The 20,713-nt window shown below is 51.8% G+C and overlaps 5 protein-coding genes across 5 annotated transcripts; 2 read left to right on the top strand and 3 right to left on the bottom strand.

The window, feature by feature from the left end:
• Positions 1-2,549: 2,549 nt before the first annotated feature.
• ACET3X_002365 (uncharacterized protein) lies at positions 2,550-3,900 on the bottom strand (the record flags this gene model as incomplete). The annotated part of the gene is made up of 2 exons (XM_069449100.1): positions 2,550-3,662; positions 3,721-3,900. The coding sequence occupies 2 exons, from the start codon at positions 3,898-3,900 to the stop codon at positions 2,550-2,552; spliced, it is 1,293 nt and encodes a 430-aa protein (XP_069308912.1).
• Positions 3,901-5,021: 1,121 nt separating this feature from the next.
• On the bottom strand, positions 5,022-6,008 carry ACET3X_002364 (mitochondrial 37S ribosomal protein mS38; the record flags this gene model as incomplete). Its single annotated transcript, XM_069449098.1, has 2 exons — positions 5,022-5,611; positions 5,663-6,008. 2 exons carry the CDS (start codon positions 6,006-6,008, stop codon positions 5,022-5,024), a joined length of 936 nt encoding a protein of 311 aa, XP_069308911.1.
• A 2,033-nt stretch (positions 6,009-8,041) lies between these two features.
• On the bottom strand, positions 8,042-9,315 carry ACET3X_002363 (uncharacterized protein; the record flags this gene model as incomplete). Its single annotated transcript, XM_069449097.1, has 5 exons — positions 8,042-8,389; positions 8,441-8,699; positions 8,748-8,905; positions 8,953-9,137; positions 9,195-9,315. The coding sequence occupies 5 exons, from the start codon at positions 9,313-9,315 to the stop codon at positions 8,042-8,044; spliced, it is 1,071 nt and encodes a 356-aa protein (XP_069308910.1).
• Positions 9,316-12,087: 2,772 nt separating this feature from the next.
• ACET3X_002362 (uncharacterized protein) lies at positions 12,088-14,084 on the top strand (the record flags this gene model as incomplete). Its single annotated transcript, XM_069449096.1, has 4 exons — positions 12,088-12,624; positions 12,689-13,234; positions 13,289-13,810; positions 13,863-14,084. The coding sequence occupies 4 exons, from the start codon at positions 12,088-12,090 to the stop codon at positions 14,082-14,084; spliced, it is 1,827 nt and encodes a 608-aa protein (XP_069308909.1).
• Positions 14,085-18,964: 4,880 nt separating this feature from the next.
• On the top strand, positions 18,965-20,380 carry ACET3X_002361 (uncharacterized protein). Its single transcript, XM_069449095.1, has 4 exons — positions 18,965-19,296; positions 19,345-19,803; positions 19,855-20,093; positions 20,146-20,380. Exons 1-4 carry the CDS (start codon positions 19,114-19,116, stop codon positions 20,360-20,362), a joined length of 1,098 nt encoding a protein of 365 aa, XP_069308908.1. The 5' UTR covers positions 18,965-19,113; the 3' UTR covers positions 20,363-20,380.
• The last annotated feature ends 333 nt before the right edge of the window (positions 20,381-20,713 follow it).

The following is a 20,713-nucleotide window of genomic DNA, read 5'->3' as shown; positions in this document are numbered from 1 at the left end:
GTCCTGGTGCAGTGGTGCGAATCGGATGGCGGGGGAATGGGACCGAGTAAAGGACCGATGGTGATCCCTTGCTCAGCAAGCAGGTCTCAAAGTTTTTTTCTCAGCTTCCCTTGGCTTCTCGCCCTGTGCTAAATGATTCTCTTAATAATGTGCCATGCTAGGCCACGCTCGTGCGCAATGAGGCTAACAGGGCTTTGTTGTCTGTGTGGAATGGCCTGCAAATCGACGACACGCGATTTTCACCCGTGCGCGACCCACCCAGTGCGCTAGTCCCGTCTGGCTAGCATGTTTTGCGTAATGCTGTCTGAGCGCTGCACTGCTTGCATGGGGCGCCGCCGTGTCATGTCGAGTGAACGCATCTCTCGCGCTGTCACCCAAACAATCCATCTGTTGAGCACTCAAGCTTTCTGCGATCTCCCTGGCGCAGCCGTTTTGCCACACCTTGTCCAAATTCGTTACGACGGGCCTTGTCTTCGCCGCTCCGCTCGCCCTCAACCACCTGACCCTCCTTCACCCAAACGTGTTTGGTGGGTCGATTCAATGCAGTTGTACCTGATCCTCATCTTGGATGACACGCCTTGCCTCGATGCGGCCTAGCAGTCACGAAACGTCCTCAGTAGCTTCACTTCACGGGCGGGCACTATTCATCCGGTGTTGACGGCTGAGGTTAGCGATTAAAGTTCGTACGAAGCCACCTGGCTTGGTCTTCGAGGCCGGCATATACCACGTTGCGCCACATCGCTTCGAATGCGGCGAGAGTTGTGCTGCGTCCATCCCATACCCTGGTGTCTGTGGCTTCGGTCTGATTCAGCCTCAAAAGCAATGAACGACAGCGGCATGTACAGACTCTAGCATCTTCACACGTGGACTTTGCAAGCTCACTCCTGCCTTGGCTGCCTGCACTCCCCAATGATCGTCCAACACATGACCGCTGTGCGCCAGCCGCTTGCTCGGAAAGGCAAAGCTGCATTGCTATCCTAACCAGCTCACAATACTCGTCTTGCTGTCCAAAACAGCTCACAACTTCACCGACTCTAAGCGTGCATGGCCCCCCTTGATCCTAGCCATCTTCACCATCTCCACACACACTGCTTCCTTCCTTCCATGCCTTCTAGCTCAGGGTCTCTCCGCAAGCCACATCGCCTCTGTAGGCAAGTCAAGCGTCCATCTAGGACCCTCCCTTTCCCCCCACCAGCTCCGCGGAAGTTACACATGCAGCGCAGATCGCAACGGACTTGCAGATCAGCCACACCAAGTCAAACCTCGTGTTACACATGGCCAATGGACGCCTGATTTCACTATCTTCTGCATATCATGTACCAAGAGTTAGCCGCACGCGACTGTGAAGGCAGAAGCATGTGCGGGGATACCGGGGAGGATTCTCGGAACAGGAAGTATCCATCCACGATGCATTAGGTCAAAGCACAGCCCGTGTGGTGAAGACGCTCGGTCGGGTCTTGCTACCTTTGCATCTTGGTCCACAACAAGAGCTGTATCGCAAACATGGATGCAGCCAGTGACCGCGGAGATTTCTCATGACGTTGTCTAGCCACGTTCTTTTTCTTTTCTTTTTTCGGGGCGGACACATGGAAGTCGGAAGATCGATCGAACCCACATTGTAGGGAACGGTACAACTTGCTTTTCCCCTCAGTTCTGGGTTCACTAACTCGCCGTTCCTGGAGCTGTTGTATGCGTGCCGAAGACGGAGGAGAGTCCTCTCGACCGAGGAGAAATCGTAGATACGGATAGTTGCTGCCGCGTACTAGGAGAACACCGCAAGCCAATGCAAATACCTTTTCAGAACGTGTTCCAGTCTGCCTTGAACCAAGATTATAGCACACCAAGGAGGGTGGAAATCTCCGCATGCGCTCAGCTGCCACAGATGTCGTTAGTGGCGGGAACGCTTCCAGATTATCCAGTGGCTAGACCAACCCTCCACATCACGAAAAAGGGAATCCAACACCAGCGTCTGGAAGTAGAGAACATATCCCTCACAAGACGCCGCTGACTTCAGAATACACTGGACCGATTCGCGAATAAGACTGCTACATGCAGCCAAGGAAGAAAGGGAATTAGTAATTGTACCTGATATTAACGGGCTGGAAGGCATGGACATGGGCGTGCAACCATGACAAACCCTTCAAATTTCAGCTCTTACGAGATGACAAGAAAACTTTCACCGCCACTTGACACATCAAACACGGCCAAGAATTGAGAGTCCATTCAGAATGCTATAATCCCACCACTGAGCTTGGGAGGCTCAACAGAATGCATCTCACAGTATCACAAAAGACATCACGAGATGTACGAGAAACCCCACAGCCAAACAATGGGGATAGAGGTAGTCAATCTTCATCTGATTTCCCAATGACGAAGACACAGGTTGTTGATCGTAGCAGTTGTGTTCATCGATATCAATCTAGTCGTCGCTCCGCAAAAGGCAAACGCTATAGTATAAGAATACAGCATAAAGAAAAGGAAAAGTTGAGCAACTTCGTGACAGTAAGCATCCAGCCAAGTGTGCGCTGTTCTCCTATCGCATCTCTTCTCTACATCCTAAGTCCCCTGCGCATCTTCCTTGCCTTAGCAGCAGCAACATCCTCAGGTCCACCATCAGGGTTCGTGACCGCACCTGCAAATCCAACAAGGCTGTTGAATTGATCCGCCAAAGCCTTGTTCCTTTCTCCGCCCTGAACAGCGGCAGCAGCACTCTCGCATGTGGCAACAGCAGCATCGTTTGCCTCGCAGACGTTGGTCAGTTGGTTGCAAAGAGCGTTGGTGATGATATCGGGGTTCAGGGCTTCTCCCTGGCCGCCGCGGGCGAGGGGGTCGGCAATCTGGAAAGTGAATTCATCAGCCGGGCGACCGTTCTCGCCGCCTTGGAAGGTTATGGTGGGTGTGCAGAGGCCGAAGTCTTCGCCTCCGGCTCCCGCTGCGTTGCCTGCATCAGCACCAGCATCAGCATCCGCATTGTTGTTATCGTTCCCTGCTGCGGCATCTTGCTGGTCGTCGTTCTGGTTGTTGTTGTTTCCGTTTTGCTGATTGTTGCTGTTGTTGTCGTTGTTGTTCTGGTTACCGTTCTGGTTACCGTTCTGGTTGTTGACGTTGTTGTTATTGCAAGCATTGGAATTCTGGTTATCGTTGTTTGCATTGTTGTTACCAGCATCAGCAGTAGAGTTGCCAGCGGCGGCATCTTGTTGTTGCTGATTGTTGTTCGCGTTGCCGTTGTTAGCAGCATTGTCGTCCGCAGAGTTATCCGCGTTGTTGTTACCAGCAGCCGCCTGGTTTCCACCTTGATCGGCATCGCCTGCAGCCCCTCCCGCAGCAGCACCACCGGCAGAAGCCTGGCTGACAACAAGGTCACCGAGACCAGCCTGGTCCATGAGATCAAAGACACTCAGACCATCGGCCGCAAGAGGAGAAGCAGCACTGCTCTGGCTAAGGGCCGCAGCGTCGCCGTTGACATCAACATCAGGGTCGATAAGAGGAGTGATACCGCGGAGCTCGGGAGTGACAGGGAGAGAAGCATCGCCACACACGTTTTGGGCATTGCCGCCAGCGAAGGGGTTGGTGTTCTTCTCTGCGGTAACCATACCAATAGCGGCAGCCAGGGCATCGGCACCTCCACCGAGTTCCGTAAAGATCTGGTCAGCACGGACGAGCTGTTTTACGCGTTAGAGAGACTGGGCAAGCGGGCCGTTATAGTGCGGGGAGACATACCTTGTCGCAAGAGTTTGCTGCACCAAGAAGGTCAGAGATGGCCGCGCCAGCAATAGTAGCAGCGGCACCAGCATCGCCACCCTGGACGCTGCTGATAGCATCGATGGGGATTTGCTCCTGACCGAAACGGGCCTGGACGTAGGCGATCATCGCCGCGATCATGAAAGTCTTGGAAACCATGTTTACTGGTGTGTGATTTGAAATCGACCGAAGAAAAGACAAAGTTGTAGCACTTTAAACTTTAAACGTGAAATGAGAGACTAGCTCTTTGGAACAAGTGAGTATGGATAGGGTAGAAGTTAATGGTGCCGACCTGGGCGAAAGAATGGAAAAAGTGCTGGAAAGCGAAAGGAAGAGTTTGCTGGATGCTACTGTTGACTTGCTGTTGTCGAAGTTGCCGGCCTTTGAAATGTGGGCGAGATAACGCCGATTTATATATCACCTTTTCACTTGCCTCTCTTCATGAGGAACATACCTTGAAAGCGCCATAGCCGGGGTAGGACCAACAAGGATCACTTACATGTTACAACCATGCGCCCAAGATCCGTATCCAGCCTTTGATCCGTCGCCCAGAACACAGCGGAGTTTGGCAAACGTGATGGAAAAATGACTGAGGGGTGTTCCTGCCAAGGCGTCATGCGTTCTTTGGCGTGCTGGAACGTATGATTGCCGGGCTGCGACTTCGCTACGTCTTAGTAGCCATCTCCTGAGGCTCCTATGCGGGGCATCGACTCAAGATACTGACGTTGCCGATGCCTGATCTTGGGGGTGTTGTGACGGCCTCAGTCGCGGTGGGGTTTCATGTGACTTTGCGACACGGAGCTACGCCTATAGCCGCCGTCGACGAACGTCGCTTGACGGCGCCGATCATCAATGCGTTCCGTCTTGGAACTTCCATTCGAATTCCCAAAGACGTGTTGCGATGCATGAGAAAACAGCGAGATTCGCGGGCGGAAACGCAATGCAAGGACAATGCACGTAATGGTGGAGATTGGACGGTAATATTGGGGGAGATGACGCGATTTGTCTGGCGCCATATGCGATCAAAACAACCTGCTCAAAACACCAAGAAAATGCGCAGGAATCGAGAAATGAGTCGGGTAGATTCGTAATGCCTTCTGTCAACCGGAGAGGCCATGGAGAGGCGACTGTTGGAGCCGCGCGTGTTACTCGTGGTCATGGCGACCCGTTTCGCACCTGCGCAGGCAACATGCAAGTCCCAAGTCCAGCATGCCGCAGGTCGGTGAAGCCATTCTCTTCGACCTGACCATGCAGGCTTATAACGCCACGCTATATACTCACTAGGTCCTGTCCAGCTTCCTCCGCAGCAATCGTGTCCTCTTCATCAGTTTCTTGTACTTGTGCTTCTTCATCTTGAGCTTCCGTTGCCGCTTTACACTAATCATGTACATGCCGTATCGTCGCTGCGCAACGTGTTCGCGGAATGTGCACGGCCGGCCTTGTTCCGAAGGCAGCGGGACTTCGGTTATGCGCTGGTTGATGCTGGCGGAGAGACCATGGGCAGAGTGGGACTCGGACTCGGTCGTGCTGTAGACTGGGTCGTTCATGTTGGGTGCCGGTGGCGGTTGGAAGGGAACGAGGCGGGCGGCCCAGTTTTCGATGTTCTCCTTTGTCGGCTGAACATCGACGTGGATGATATGCTGTTCCGACTGTATTGCGTCGGCTTGCTGCTCTTCTTGCGCATCTATCTCGGCGTGCATGCGGTCCAAGAAGCTGCTCAGAACATTCTTGGTGGCTTCCATTCTTTGGACGTCGTTTGCGCGGTCCGCATCGAAGAAGGCATCGAATTCAGCGGTCGACGTGGAACTGGGGAAGGAGCGCGAGATGGAGATGGGGCGGTGGAGGCCGAAGAAGGCGGATAGCTTCACGTCTGTCTGGTGTTAGCACGTGCATGGAAGCGTCTACCCTTGCCGCAGCATACCGTCTTCCCGGAGGTGATTTGTGGGTGGCACAAAGGGCACGTTGTTGCCTGTAGTAGCCGTCGAGGGCTCTTTCAGCTTCTTCGTCTCGCGGGACCTCTTGCCTGCACCGGGGAGCTCTGCCGAGGCATTCTGGTCCAGCTCGGTGGGCTTCTTCTTGCTGTTCGGGGGTGTCGACGGCTTCGACGACGAGTAGCGCCGCTGGTGACTGGGTCGGAAGGCGTGTTGCGGCGCAGTGCTGCTACTCAGCGCAGAGCGGGCGCAGCGGGTCAGGGCAAACGAGCTGGCCGGCGCAGCAGCCAGAGTATTTGCAGAGCGGGCGACTCTGCCAACAGCGGGCGAGAACATGGCCAGCTGGGTGGAGGGGTATTGGGGTATGACGATGGTCTTTGATGAGGCTCAAGGCGGCCGGCTATCAGGACTTGCTGCAGGTCACCACGCGCCGATGTTTCCCCGAACCGCACTAGTACTGGCACTGGCACATGTCACGCTCACTTACATGTCACGCGTCTCTTGTTCACTCTTACCGACATTCGATGCACCACCTCTGATATTGGCTACTCACAGCCCCATGGCATGCACTTCAAAGTCTGTGTCCTTGTATTCTCTAAGCAGACTTGGTCGCCGAGACACTCCGGACCTGTATTTTGACATCCATCTTTACCTAGCACTTGAGACTGAAGCCGAGTGAGTAACACCCGCCGGTGTGGACGTCAAAGAATTCGAGGTCAAGATTGTTACGGATACCTACCGCCTTGCGCAATCTTCGTCGAATCGCGGCCCGTCACTTTGTAACAGGCCAAGGATATGACGATATAAGGTAGTCGACACTCTCTACCCAGGCACCCTCATACAGAAACGTACCATAGAGAAACTAGCTATTTTGGCAAAAACACGCACAACTCTGAGACGACTAATTGCTTTGTCTAGCCCGGGTTACGGGTGAAGCGGCTTGGATGTGATGTTATGAATCGAGTCTACATGGATCCACATATGCTTTTTGCGCACTTGCAGTAGGCACGCGCAGATGCTTTGCACTTGGAGAGAACACATGTCCACAGTAGTATGCAAAGCACGCAACCTCTGTCCCGCATATCCTCTGATCTCTTCCCCCTTGGAACAAGCGAGCAAGGGATTGCCCCATTGTCACTACTTCACTTCGCACCCCCCTTCGATACAACGTATACCACACTCACTAACACCCAACCTTGGACCCCACCCTTACAAGACTCTAAATAAAACCTCACGATTTAACCCTAAGCGCCCAACATCTATTCGTGTCCACCACACACCATACTGCGTTTTCTACCTAAACATCTTAGCCCACCTTTTGCGTCCGCCCAGCCACACCTACTCTTATCCATGGATAGACCCTCCATTGAGCACTGTAACGTCGCGAGTCAAACACCGCTCGTTCGCGGAAAGAAAAGCGGCACGGACCGAAAAGGCGACTGGCCGACCGACTGGTTAGGGTGTGTAGTCAACCACGCCGCAACCGCGCGTGCATGGCGTTGCGTTGGGATCCTGCGGGATTTGCGGCATAATTATAACTCTCATACTAAATTGGCCGACTTCCTGGGGTCGTCCTTCGCTTAACGCGAGGGGAGTTGGGTAAATACGAGGGTAAAATGGAGTGCAAGTTGCCTCATCTCTTTCTTTGTGACCATGGTACTGGGTAAGTAGGCTATGTGACCATTCTGAGGGTGAAAGGGTGAGGAAATCAGACATTCGGAGTTGAGTAGTTAGTTTGTGATATTAGACTGCAGCACCAAATTGTAATGTGCTTGCATCTCCTCTGCACGTCAAATGCCGTGTAATATACTCTTGTACATGACATTATCTGGCCCCAATCTGTGATCCTGCTACTCTCAGCAAGCTGCTAGACGAGATGTTCAGATAGGTATAGACACGTCCATTGGACGCTAGTTGTCCAACCTCTGTACCTCCCAGCAGCCCAGGTTCAAGACATGCTCATCTCCTTAGATCTGCATAAACTATTCAATCTACAAAATTGCGGGTTCGCTTACTAGAAGAACCAGAAAGAAAAAGGAAAAGACCAGGATCGAGACTCGGAATCAAGACCCAGAGATTATGTCGTGAGATCGTCAAAGTATTGGCGAAGATGGAAGAAGTGGAGAAAGGGATATCGGGGGTATAAAGTGGAATGGGCCGTGGAAATCGTCTCTCCTCGTCCACTCAAAGACCGTTGCTACTCCGGGTCCCGCCAGGTGGACCATCCAGTTCTAGGGCAGGTGGGTGGATCGGCAGCGCGGGTGGGTGTGCGTCCCTGGCTTTCGCTTGGGCGAGCGAGTGAGCGCTCCTCCCCGCTGCCGATCTAAGGCCATGAGAATGGCTCCGCGCAAGGCGTCCATCTGTGATTACTATAGTATCAGGGCGTTGAGGTTGCGCTGGACGATCATGTCTTGTACGGATGTCATGGTGATCTTGAGCAAATTCGTATCGGTCGCGTTTGTGTAGTGGACGTAGACCTCCTTCTTGGGCTGCCGTACGAGGTTGCGGAATTTGTTTGCGAAGAACTCTTTGCCTGCCTCGACATCTCTGTCGCCGCCAGTGTAGTCGGAGAATGTCCTCCTGATCGGGCTCATTCCGCCTGCAATCTTCTCCGTAAACAAATCGATCTTGTTGAGGAAGAGGATAAGCGCCGACTTTTCAAAGTACTTGGAGTTGGATATGGATTCGAATAGCATCAGAGCTTCGTGCATTTGGTTCTGGTCCAGTTAGTGCATGTACAGCTGTGCGTTCAAAAAAAAAAGACTTACGCCATTCCTGTCTTCTACCAGCACGTGGTCGTATCCGCTGATGGCGACAAGGAAGAGCACGACTTGCACGTTGTCAAAGACGTGAATCCACTTCTTTCGCTCTGATCGCTGACCACCAACGTCGACCATCTTGTATGTCAGGTTGCCCAGCTCGAAGATGGTTTCGGAGATACCGGTCGTCCGTAATCGCGTGCGCAGGATGTCTTGGTCGGTGGGGAGGAAGTCTTTTTGGAACAGGCGGTCGACGTTCTGGAAGAAGCTGAGACTGTGAGTTTGGGTCAAGTAGAGAAGGCCGCACATGACGTACTAGTTCAAGTTGTCGTGCAGCGCATACTGGTTGCCCTTGAGTATGGTGAGCTGCACGCCCTTGTCGGCCCAGAGGGAATTGAAGGCTGTGTAGAACTCTTCGGGCATGGGCTCCTCGGTACCAATGTCGGGCGCAGAGTTGACCATCTCGGAATACCGCTGCCGTTGGTTAGCACTGTTCTTGAGCGAGTGGCGACTGGGCGTACAATGTTGTCGTCGTCCTCGAAGTCTATGTCGTCTTCTTGCATGGCCGCGTAGATGGTCTGGAAGGCCGAGACCAAGTTGTTGAAGATGGTAGCCCGCCATGTTTTGCGCTCGAGACTCTGGAATCCGCCGGCGTTGATGATGCGCATCTGCTTGAGGACCGTTGACTTGCCGCTCTCACCGGCACCTGCACACTCTTGTCTCAGTCACGCTGCTTCACCGGTTTCTTAATTGACATGCATACCGAGTAGCAACAGCTTCACCTCGCGCTCAGCCCGCTTCCGGTCTGTTCGCAGATTCTTCTCGATTTCGGCATTCTTCCTGGACTCCGGGTCGGTAGCAGAGGGTTTTCGTCCGAAGCACATGGTGACCGGTGCCATGTAATGGCAGAGAGAGACGGGGCAGAGAAAGCTGGGGGCAGCTGCGACAGAGGGAAGGAAGTCGCGACACGCTAGAGATGGGCGACGAGCATACAGCGAGGCTAGCAGCAAAAGTTGCAGTCGAGGCCTACTTGTGGGGGTCAGCTATAGTCTTAGCGTTGCGTGGCTCGCGTCTGTAATTGGAATCAAGGAGGGTGACGCTACCGGACGCTGGGGGAGGGGGATGCAGTCGCCTGGTGCTGTGGAGGGTGCTAGTGAGGGCAACTAGGCAATGGGGTGCGCGACAGAACGAGGGACGAAGAAGCAAAAAAATCAATGTCAGTGAACATGCACAGCAAACGAGACACTATGCACTACTCAGAAGCTAACAAGATGACAGAAACAGCCGGGACGGCATTGGAGCTGGTGCAAGAAATAACGTGCCCTGGTGCTTTGCCGAAGAATCCCTGATCTGCACCGTTCGCGGACCCAGCTGGGCGGGTAGGGTGATATTAAATGTCTTTCCCGCGACACGGCAGGTTGAGCGTGCGCAGGCCCGACGCGTTCGGATGTCCAGGCTGCTTTGGGCTGCGATCTGCGACAGCAACGTGATGGTCGACGTGAAAGCCACGAGACGGGAGGTTGGCGTGACGATCGATTCCCGCTACATACAAGTCTACTACTGTACAAGGCTCCCCCCCTCCAGGCTAGGAAGCCTGCTGCCGCCGCATTGAAACATGACTAGAATGTCGCTCCCCAACCTGATGCTTTGGACCTCTGCCGGTGTCTCAACGTTTCACTGGTCCGCGGTAGGGGGGCGGGGGGCATGCCGATATCGTACGCTGCTGCTAGCAGGGCACCAGGCGAGTGCAACATGGCTAGCCATCTCTGCCGGCTCGTGCCCTTGCAACGCCAGCTCTTGCCAGTCTCCTCGTCCAAATGCATTCATGCTTCCATGTCGAAGTGACCGCAGAAGCTGCAGGGCAGGCGAGTAGATGCCTAGGCACAGCTTAAGCTGTGTTTCAGGCACTGTATGGCGGCTCTTTCCGCAACCATACCTCCGAGAGTGGACCCACCCCAAACCCTCCAATGCTTGTCCCACACGCCACGATTCGGCCGTTCTTCCCACCTGCCTGTGATCGTGCCTCTGCACTGAGCCTGCTCTACGGCCCTATTCACCTCAACTCACCAGTCTCGCCTCGCGCTGGCATGCTCCAACCCCCACTCGTGTGCGCTCAACCGGCCATTCCCCATGCGCAGGTGGATAAATAGACAGGAGCCCCCTATTCGTTCGACCCACTGCAACACATTCCACGAGCCTCACCCAAACCACAGTGAACTAGCTCCGTTCCAACACTCGTCAAAGGGGTGGACCGTGTCTTGCGCGGGTATCCGGGAGCCTAAGTGTCTGGAACTTGCTGCATGTCCCACCTTCCCACCTTCCCACCTTTGCGTCGACTCGATCAAAACCGAAATGTGCCCTCCTCTGCACGCCTGCCACGACGAACTGCAATCGGCCCCCTGGCCCATCTCCAACCGAGGTGACCGTCACACAGTGAATGTCGAATGGGAACTTGACCCGTCTTCCTAGTTTGACAGGCGAGCTTCATGACGCGCCTTTTGCTTTTTGTGTCAACTTCAGTAACCGAGGCTTAAGCCGTGTCTTGCCACCAGCTCCGTCAGCATTCTTTGTTTCTTTGAGGGGGAGTTGATCGAATTCTGAGTTAGCCATGGTGCTATCCCGTCTTTGGTTGCACATGCAGCTTGGCGGGCTGTGGAGACGACAAGGAAAAGTCCTGGAGGAGATTGCACATCCTACTCTTTCCACAAGTCAAACCTGTCTAGTCGGTCTTTTGCGATTGCCAATCCCGTCATACCTCCATAATAACGTACGATCAGTACATCCGAGAAATTGCCATCGCCAATGGATACCCGAAGCTGAGCATATCTGGTGATGCCATCAACTGGCTGCTTCAAGAACGATAAGAGTCGTCGTTTAAGGCTATTGTTTCCAGAGACCAATTCTCACATCTTCACCAGTAATCATATCTCACCCTCTTCTGGTCCTTGTTATGTCTCGTGTTGTTTGGAGTTTTCACCTTCCAGCCTGGCCGACAGCCAACCATGTCTTTCGCATCACAGTCTTCCATGACAATATGTTCACATCCACGCCATACAAGAGAAAAATCGAACACCTTGCTCAGGCGACTACAGGAAGAGCAACTAATCCTCCTTGTATGGCGGCACTCTGCCTGGGCAACTACAGGGGTGGCGTTCGATTTTTCCCTTGTTTGGCGTGCATCGATGTCTGCTGCTATCAACTTTGTAGTCTCAACATGGATAGGTCTCTTGAACCACTGTGCTAAAGTGAGAAAAGGTGACGGCAGTCTCGCCTGCCTACCTAGTAGGTGGGCGTAGTTGATACATGTATTTCCTTTGATTGTCACTTCACCGTGAGGAGACATATTTTGATTAGGCTGCATCTATTGGTGTCTCTCTCACTCTCTCACCAATTCGCTTAAGTGGTGAGAGCACCAGCCTCGGTGCTGCCCTGATGCGGAGCGCGACTGCCCTCACTTTTCTGTCCATAAACACCGTGCCAGCTTCACCCCACCAGCAACAACAAAATCGCACCCCCAGAATTGCAAACTGAGTCGCTTCAAGCTCTTACAATCTTCTACCGTCCATCACAAGCCATAGAACAGCTCTCCAGGTACGTTATCCGTGGTTTGCATGGTAAGCTCTGACTGACCGTTGCGTCTAGCAAGACTTCCGACAATGGCATCTGCGCAGTCTTACAGCGGCCCGGTCTCTCTCGGATACTCCATGTATGCTGATCCCATACAGAGGAAAGCAGCGTTGGCCGCATCCGCATCCGCATCCGTCGCTGCCGTCCCCAACGCCGATACCGCCATGGCCACCAAAGAGCAGATCGCCGCCTTGAAGACCGGTCCCGTCGCTCTCGACGTAGCTCAGCACAACGCCGATGCCCAGCTCGCCATTTTCCAGGGCAATGTGTTGAAGGAAGAAGTTGCCAAACACTCCAAGAAATTCTCCAGAACTGTCTCAAACACTATCACCAACACACGCCGACTGCTAGAGCTGATCCGTGAGGCGTCACCAGAGGCGAACAATTCGATCACCACTCAGCTCTGGGATGAATTGGAACAGCTTTTTGCTGCAGCAAGTGAGGCCAAGGAAGCGCTGCCTGTGTTCCTTGAGAAACAGCGCAACAACATGAGCCTGTACCACAGCTCATTGGTGAATGAGGCCATCAAAGACACACAAGACGAACTTAATATCCAACACAAGAAGGTTAGCGGCACTCAGACCACCCTTCGTATCTGTGAGATATTAACTAACACCGTACGTCACGCAGATCAACCTCCAGCACAACCTCATTCTGGAGCGCCAAGAGGCTTTCCTTGCGTACAAGGAACAAACTGCCGACAAGCTGAAGGAGCTCGAAGACCTCCATGAGCGTGTTTCACGTCTCACACTCGAGAAGGGCAATCTCCGTACGGAGATCGACAAGTATTCGCAGCTGTTGGAGGAGGAGCGCTCAACAAAGGCTGGAGATCGCCAGAAACTTACCGGTCTAGAGAAAGAGCTTGAGACTCTTGTAGACTCCAAGAAGCAGCTTCTCGCCGAGGTGGATACCATGCGCAAAGCTGTCCAGGACCTTGAAGCTAAGATGAACTCTTCCGAGCAGGAGATCACTGATCGGTTCACCACCGAGCTGAAATCGACTGCCGACCTGTTGGCAAAGGAGACTCAGAAGGCGACAGCTCTGAACGCCATGATCAGCCAGCTGAAAGGAGGCGAGAGCACAGCCAGACTCGATGCCGATAAGGCGAAGAAGGAGAACAAGGTGCTGAATGAGAAGTACGCCAACCAGGCGATTGAGCATGCAAAGGCCTTTACAGTAAGCGATAATGCTATAGCAAGTCTAACACGAATGATACTAATGTATTCTCAGAAACTCAACGAGCAAATCAAGCATGTCGAAGGCCTGAACATCGATCTCGAGCGTCACCAGAAGGAGAATGCCGAGTTGAGGCAGCGCCTCACCAAGCTTGCCAACCTCGAGGACCAGATCACTAAGCTCAACCGTGAGAAATCTGCCCTGTCCGAACAAGTCAGCAGTCTCAGCACTGAGTTGGACACCGTCAAGAAGGAGAAAAACAAGGCCGATACCAAGGTGGAGGGTCTTCTGGAGAAAGTTGCGGACCTGGAGCACGAAGTTGAGCAGCTGGAATCGGCTCACAAAGAACTCCTCAGCAAGATGAAGGAGGACAGTATGGCTGTCCAGACATTAGAGCTTCTCAAGGGTGAAAACACCAAACTCAAGGCTGTGATCGACGACCTCAAGGCTTCCAAGAACACTTCATCCGCCATGGTCGGCTTTTCGTCTCCAAAGGATCAAGAGGCAATCGAGGATCAAGAGAAGAAGATTAAGGATCTCGAAACCGCTCTACGGGAGTGGACAGATTTGGCCAAGGTAAGCAGCCGGACAGCAAGCGATTATCAACCCATACTGACGTTCTATACAGCGCTCCTACAAGGAATACAAGGATATCCTTCCCACCTACAAGAAGGCTGAGCAGTTCCGCCAGGACATCATGGTCAGGGAAGCGACTATCAAGAAGCTAGAGCTGGAGCTTGCTGAGGCAAAAGTCTCCAATACCAACGGTGTGGGAGCTACAACTGGTGGTAGTGACGTCCGTTACTGGAAGCAGAAGTACGAGACTCTTCTGCTCGCCATTGATAACTAGAATGAGGGTGGTTTGTGTCAGAGTGTCATCGAAAATAGCTGCTACATGAAGAAGATATTAGCACACTAGGATTCGAATGCGTATGCTGAAAACGCATCCTGAAGGTTTACGCCTCATTGAAATGCTTGCAATGTGTGACTAATACGCGCATGTAGGCCACAGTTCTATGATTATGTGCAGGACCAGGAACAAAACAGCTCATGTATGCTGAAACTGATACCCGATGAGCCTACTCAACTGGGCCAACTCAGGGTGGCCGTTAGCATGTCTGTGTCGACCTTGACTGTAGGTATAGATCATGTCACTCTTGCGCACCTCGCCGTGACTTAGTAACTATCTTATGGCGGTGACGTTGTTATCAAGGAGCTTTGGAAGAATTCACAGGTGCTGGGTATGATTCTTACATGTTACATATTGTATTCAAGATCGCCTCATTTACCTAAGTAGTACATACTAGTAGCGTACATATTGGGGAACTTGATGCGTTCTAAAGAGCAGGTATTTGCCTACGTAGTCTGGGAGCTGTGGCTGATGAATTTGAGTTCAGTTTTTTCCTGGCCAGAAAATGCTCACTCCAGTGAGGTAGGAAGCTTGGTTGGCGAATTTGGCCGAGCAAGAAGTTCGCCTGAAGTGTTTCGGGGCGCAGCTTCTCCATTCATTCGATATCTCTCGTCTCATTCGAGTGGATCTCGCGTGCGGGTCCTGTATAAATTCCAATTATTTATATTTCGTTCACTTTGTGGAAATCGTGGGTTACTCACCATGTCGTACTAATCAACATGGTAACAATAGATAAGAATTTGTTACGAATGGGTACCCAGGTAATACTGGTTAAGACGTGATTTTGCAGCACCGAGGAAAGAATGAAGAGGTTACAAAAAGAAAGGCACCCTTACACGAGGATCACCGAGGGACCCGAAGTTCAAGTACACCAGTCGATATAAAACCAGTTTAATCTATACTCACAACCCCAATGTCATGGTTTTGAGCTGAATGTACTCGGCCGTTAAGAGACACTTCTCATGACTTACCGGCCCTATGATCTGCACCTATGAATAAGAAGGGGCATGGAAGTCGAAATCTGTATCAACGTAGAGAATTTCCATGTCCAATGTTGTTCAAATTAGACCATACGCTGAGTAACTGAAAGTAGCCGTCACGTTTTGAGAACCCAATTGATCACAATCTAGATCGCTATCAGCTGACATACCACCATACCTATCGTATACAATTCATACCTTGTGTAGGCCAGTATATCCCCCAGACAGTGTAACTGATGAGAATGCGGATAACAGCGTTTTCTCTGGTCGAAAGGTCAATTCGTGTAGCATCGGTGGATTCACTTTAGGAAGACTTCCCGAACTCTATCGTCTTGACACCGCGACGCAGAACTTCAAAAATTCTGCAGCCAGCATCGAAGCACTGCGTCTGTGGTGATAATGTGCCTGGTTTTGGCGCTGGAAGATGTTTTAAAAGTAAGTTCGTTGTTCTGACACACGTCGAGCTCAGTAGAAGCCTCGCCCTGTACAGCCTCATGGTTAGATTTAGTACCTGATTCTAGAAAGGCAAACGTCTCTGTGCTTTCTGTACGTAGTTCATAGATTTCTAGGACCTTCACTGTGCTTTCCGCGCTTATTTCATAGAGAGAAGTTCCCAGGCCCTACCTCTGTGCTCTCTGTGTACAGTCCATTGAGTAAAATCTCTGGATCTTGCTGGCGGTTTCCGCCGACGGAGCGTTTCAGATGGGACAACTTACGGAAGGTGAGTTCTCATGGCTAAGCTTGTCTTTGAGGCTCGGTATTTCGAGGGGCCGCGGTGTCAGTGGCGGCCGTTAGCGACAACCTCGATCCAAGAACTGCCGGACTTATGGTGTCTCCGGGCACATGGCATAAGGGCAGTCCATACAAAGCCAGCCAGAGCTCGACTCGCGAGTAGAATCATAAGACAGAAGAGTTGAGCGTGTAAGCGCGAAATGGAAATGAGCTCAGAGTGATGCGGCGCCTGTTTGCGTTGGCCAACTCCACTCTCTCCCAGTCATTTGCCCATCTCTTCTGGCCCGCTCTCGAGAAGTGGAAACATCGTGGTTCATCCCCAAGGTCGATAGAAGCTGCGAGGTATGGCGTGAACTAGCTGTAGCGAAAGACGACTCAAGATGTCTTCCATCGCTCGTTTGCAAGCCAATAGATTCAGAGGCCGCTTCCGTATCCAGGTACAATCTACGAAACTTCCCGAGGTCCGCAATCAGCTTACATACGCAACATTACAGCCTCTGCAATAATAAAAAAGAAGAATTAGGTAAGTATAATACGATATGACTGTCGATATCTGCTTAGGTCATAGACTTTTCAGATTCCTGCCATCAGGAGAATCCGCTACTGTCGGCTCGATTTTAAGCTTCGCGCAAATCTACATCAGCTCCCAGAATGAGCAACCGAGCCGGCCTTTTAGAAACTGCACAGGGGAGTTTCGTGTCCGCGATGCTGATCTAGTAGAGCCTGGAGAGGGCGAAGTACTTGTCAAGATTCACGCCTGCACCATACTACTAGCAGATGCAAATTATGCGAAGTTGTCAATGATGCCTGTAGAATATCCTGCAGTCCTCGGTAGTCCCGTAGCAGGCGTTGTGGGGGGCATTGTAACTGGTGTCAGCGATGCCACTGTTGGCGAGCGGATAATACGTGGCACAAAGATCTTCTCGCACAAGAAGGCCAAGTGCAGTGGCCTGCACCACTTCAACATCGTTGTCGAGTCTGAAGTCTTGGTATCAAGGAGGCTGAGTCTTGTTAGATTGTTTGTTACTAAACATCAGACCAGAGTGGCGACGCTGAGTTCGCTAATGCCGTCACTCTGGCTTCTCACACGCCTCCGGGGGCCCTGTTCGCAACCTCAACACTGAACATGCATCGCCCCACTCTACCAGCCTGGTCGCGACCGGAAGGTGAACAGTACAAGAGCATCCTTATCTGGGAGGAATGTCCGCCATGGAGTCTTTCTCCGTCTCCTGCGCGAAAGCAGCTGGATACACTGCCATCAGTACAGATTCACTACACAGCTTTGACCTTCTCGGCGACCGCGGTCCAGACTATGTTCTCAACCACAGCGACCCAGCAACCGTTGAAGCATTCCGTGATCTCCTTCTTGATCATTGCTGGGTTGATACTATCGCACTTGAGGCTCTCATTGTCCACTCTCGTCGAGATATCTGCACCAGTCGACAAGCCAGTTGTAAAGGCGAACATCCTTACCTTACTGCCGCTGACTATGACAGGAATGAAGGCCGAAGACTTCCCCGAAGTGATTAAGACGCAATTTTATCGTTTCTACGCATGCACCGAAGGATGCGGAGTTACATGAGCATGTGCTCGCGCGTGGCAGGTGCCTGGGAAAAGTTATCCAAGAATAGTGTGCTGATGGGTGTTCCAGCGGAAGTAATCGGTGGCTTGGACAACGTCGCCGCGGGTATCGAGAAATTACACAGCGGAGTCAGTGGCAAGAAGATTGTTATCCAGCCATGGGTATGGGAGGTGACTCATGCCCTTCGCCGCATTAGACTATCGCACGCCCTGGAAGCATGCCATATGCACGGAGTAAATGACAAATTACAAAAACCAAACCATGGAACGAACATCTCAAGAAGCTGACAGGAAAACAGAAAGAGAACTAGAGACGAAATAGGACTGGATCACGGAATAACAAATTCCATAATACACAATGTACTCATCCCTTTACGCCCCGAGTGTGGAGGAATCTTGTATTCACTTCCAATTGTAATCTCCCCGCTATTAGGATCAATTAGATAGGTATTAGGCACACCTTTGAGCTTGGCATCATGTTCAACTTCGACCTCCGCCAACCACAAGCTCGTCTCCGATGTGTTTTTCAAAGCATGCCTTGAAACTAGGACCTTGAGTTAGAGAGGAAAAAAGGAATCTGTTCATTGTGCGCACGACACAATGACGTTCATCTTCGTGCCTTCGGATATGCCTTACCCGTTTTAGAATAGCGCGTGGGTTGTTGGACTTGGCATCTATCAACTTGAAACAGGATTCTTTCCCCCTTCCTCGCGACCCTTTCCTCGCTTCCCCTTCCTCGTATTGTATCGAATTCGCGTCCATCGTCGCCAAAATACCCCAACAGTAGAGTCTGCGCGCTAGGGATGCTAGTCACTACTCGACGGCATAATTGCGGTCCTCCTGGGGGCTTCCCATCCCTTACCATCGGCTCGGCGCAGCTGACATCGTGATGCAATGCGTCGCTTTAATCTCGAGCCGCTCCAGGGATTACTCAGGATTGCGAATTCTCCGCCAGTACACAGTTGCAGTGGCGCATTCGGCACTTGGTCAGTTCGCAGCAACGCTCGTACGTCTTTGCGATATATACACGGCATTCTCCATGTTTCGCATATCTGTGAAACCTTGTCATACCGCGTGGCAGTAGCTATGACCAACGTTGATCTATATGTCAAACCATGTCAAACCATCGCTTAAAGACTTCACGAACAATTTCTGTTTCTTCTTCCAACGGGTCCAAACAACGGGGAGCTTCCCGCGTCAGCCCACGCCATGTGCGCCTCATCAGCTAGTTTCTATTTCAGTTAGCAAATACGACCTTCCCCAGGATCCATCGGATTTTGCAGCTGTTATCGTGTGACGGTGCCCGGGGCTTGACTACAACCGGAATAGTGGTTCCACCAATTGTCCTGCTGGATGGGACTCATTTCAAAACCTCCGAGTCTGGAATCTCAAGCAGATTGATGATGGCTGGGCTGTGATCAATACTAACCACAGGAAAGCCGTGTAATCCTTGCACGGGGATGTGCAGAGATTGATCTAGCTGTGCCGCTTCGCACTTTGCGGCGCTTTTTGTCTGTCGTTCCTTCACCTCACCACCCCGGTCACCTAGTGTAGAGTGCTGGAGCATTCGTTCGTTCGTTCTTTAAACTTTGTAGGTCTGCGACTACATCACGCTCTTTTTGGTTTTTCTTCATTTCGCTTCTATGCCGTATCCCGTATCGATCGTTGGGTAAAAGATGATCTCCCGTCGAAACCACGATGATTCTGGTCACCATTACGTGGATCCTTCACTTCAGCTGAACATTGGGTTATGGACCCTCTTCGCCGGCGCATCGCTCTTCCTTGCGCTTCGGATATGGATCAAGATCACTCGTCGCCATGGTCTCTGGTGGGATGACCGCATTCTCCTTGTCTCATGGGTAAGCATGCGTATTGTCGATGAACGATGGAAGCTGATAGTACTATAGGTCATACTAGCTGCCAACAACGCCATCATAACCACCGAGTACGCCACGGGCTATGTAGTGGACGAGTGGAACGACCGCATGCACATACTCGTCAGCATTACTTCCTGTGGAACCCTGATCAACCAGTCCCTTACGAAAACGGCTTTCGCTGTCACTCTGCTAAAGCTGACAAAGAGCTGGGGTCAATGGATACTATGGTTCATCATCGGCAGTATGAATGCTTACATGGTGGCCAAGGTCGTTCTACAATGGGCGAAAGTCTGCGATAAGCCGTCCTACGACGTCTGGTACCGCCTCGACTTTTGCATATACTGGAAATTCAGGGAAGACTTCAAAGAAGGTGGCAATGTCTACAACATCATCATGGATTTCATCCTTGCCGTCTTTCCCTGGATTATCACATGGAACCTCGACATGCGCAGAGTAGAAAAGATCGGGCTTTGCGTTGCGATGAGTCTGGTACGTCGTTGTTAGTTCGGTCTCAAAGCCCAAACACTGATTTTCGAATAGGGAATGTTGGTCGCAGTCGTATCCGCTGTACGTACAGGTTGGAAAGACGAAGGCAACCAGAAGGACGAGTGGTACTACTGGCGCAACGCCCACTCTAACATTTGGTACTCTTCTGAGATCGTCGGCACTATTATTGTTCAGTGCATACCTGTCTTGAGACCTCTTTTGCGGGACATCAAGACTTCTCTTACATCAAAGAAGCTGGCATCCACTACAGAAGGGACACAACTACGTAGCCGGTACGTCCTCACTTGCTGCTCTCATAATCATAAAATCACTAACATCAGACAGAGCCCCATCTCTCTTCGGCTTCGGCTTCGGTCCCGGCCCGACTATCGGCACTAAATCTACGCACAAAGCGCAAATCTACTCCAATGGACGAAGTACTGTTGACACTAAAAGCGAGGCGTATCCCGACTCGTGGGACACTCAGGGTATCTATCAGAAAAGGGAGTTTGAGCTGACTACCATGGAGGCCACACCGCAAAAGAACCAAGAAATGGTGTAGCTAGTAATATATATATACGGCCCTTTATTGCCAGCTAAGATAGAGAATGGAGACGCTTCGCTGCGAACGATGCAAGCGCCACGTGCACCGAGGTGATCTCGGCCATATAGATGCTGCGATTCATTTGCAGATTGGGCAGCGATGCGAATCGATTCAGTGGAGATCTCGTGTAGACAAGTACAGTATGACCAGAGGACGATCACAATCTTGGTAATGCCACAACAGTGACGTCAAGCTATAACGGGAACAAGAGCAACGCGCTGGATGTTGCGAATGACTCTTGCGATCGGATTATTCCATACTCTTTCATTCGTCACGTCTCTGCTACCGAACGTTTTGCGCCCACCTCAT

Source organism: Alternaria dauci, chromosome 2 (assembly GCF_042100115.1).
Source record: "Alternaria dauci strain A2016 chromosome 2, whole genome shotgun sequence".
NCBI classification, from domain to species: domain Eukaryota; kingdom Fungi; phylum Ascomycota; class Dothideomycetes; order Pleosporales; family Pleosporaceae; genus Alternaria; species Alternaria dauci.
This window is presented reverse-complemented; position numbering and strand designations above follow the sequence as displayed.

Excerpts from the sequence above, each read along its gene's own strand:
- ACET3X_002361 (XM_069449095.1), top strand. The coding sequence starts at position 19,114 with ATGATCTCCCGTCGAAACCACGATGATTCTGGTCACCATTACGTGGAT. Across the intron at positions 19,804-19,854 it reads TTTGCGTTGCGATGAGTCTG|GGAATGTTGGTCGCAGTCGT; the intron begins GTACGTCGTTGT and ends ATTTTCGAATAG. Across the intron at positions 20,094-20,145 it reads GGGACACAACTACGTAGCCG|AGCCCCATCTCTCTTCGGCT; the intron begins GTACGTCCTCAC and ends AACATCAGACAG.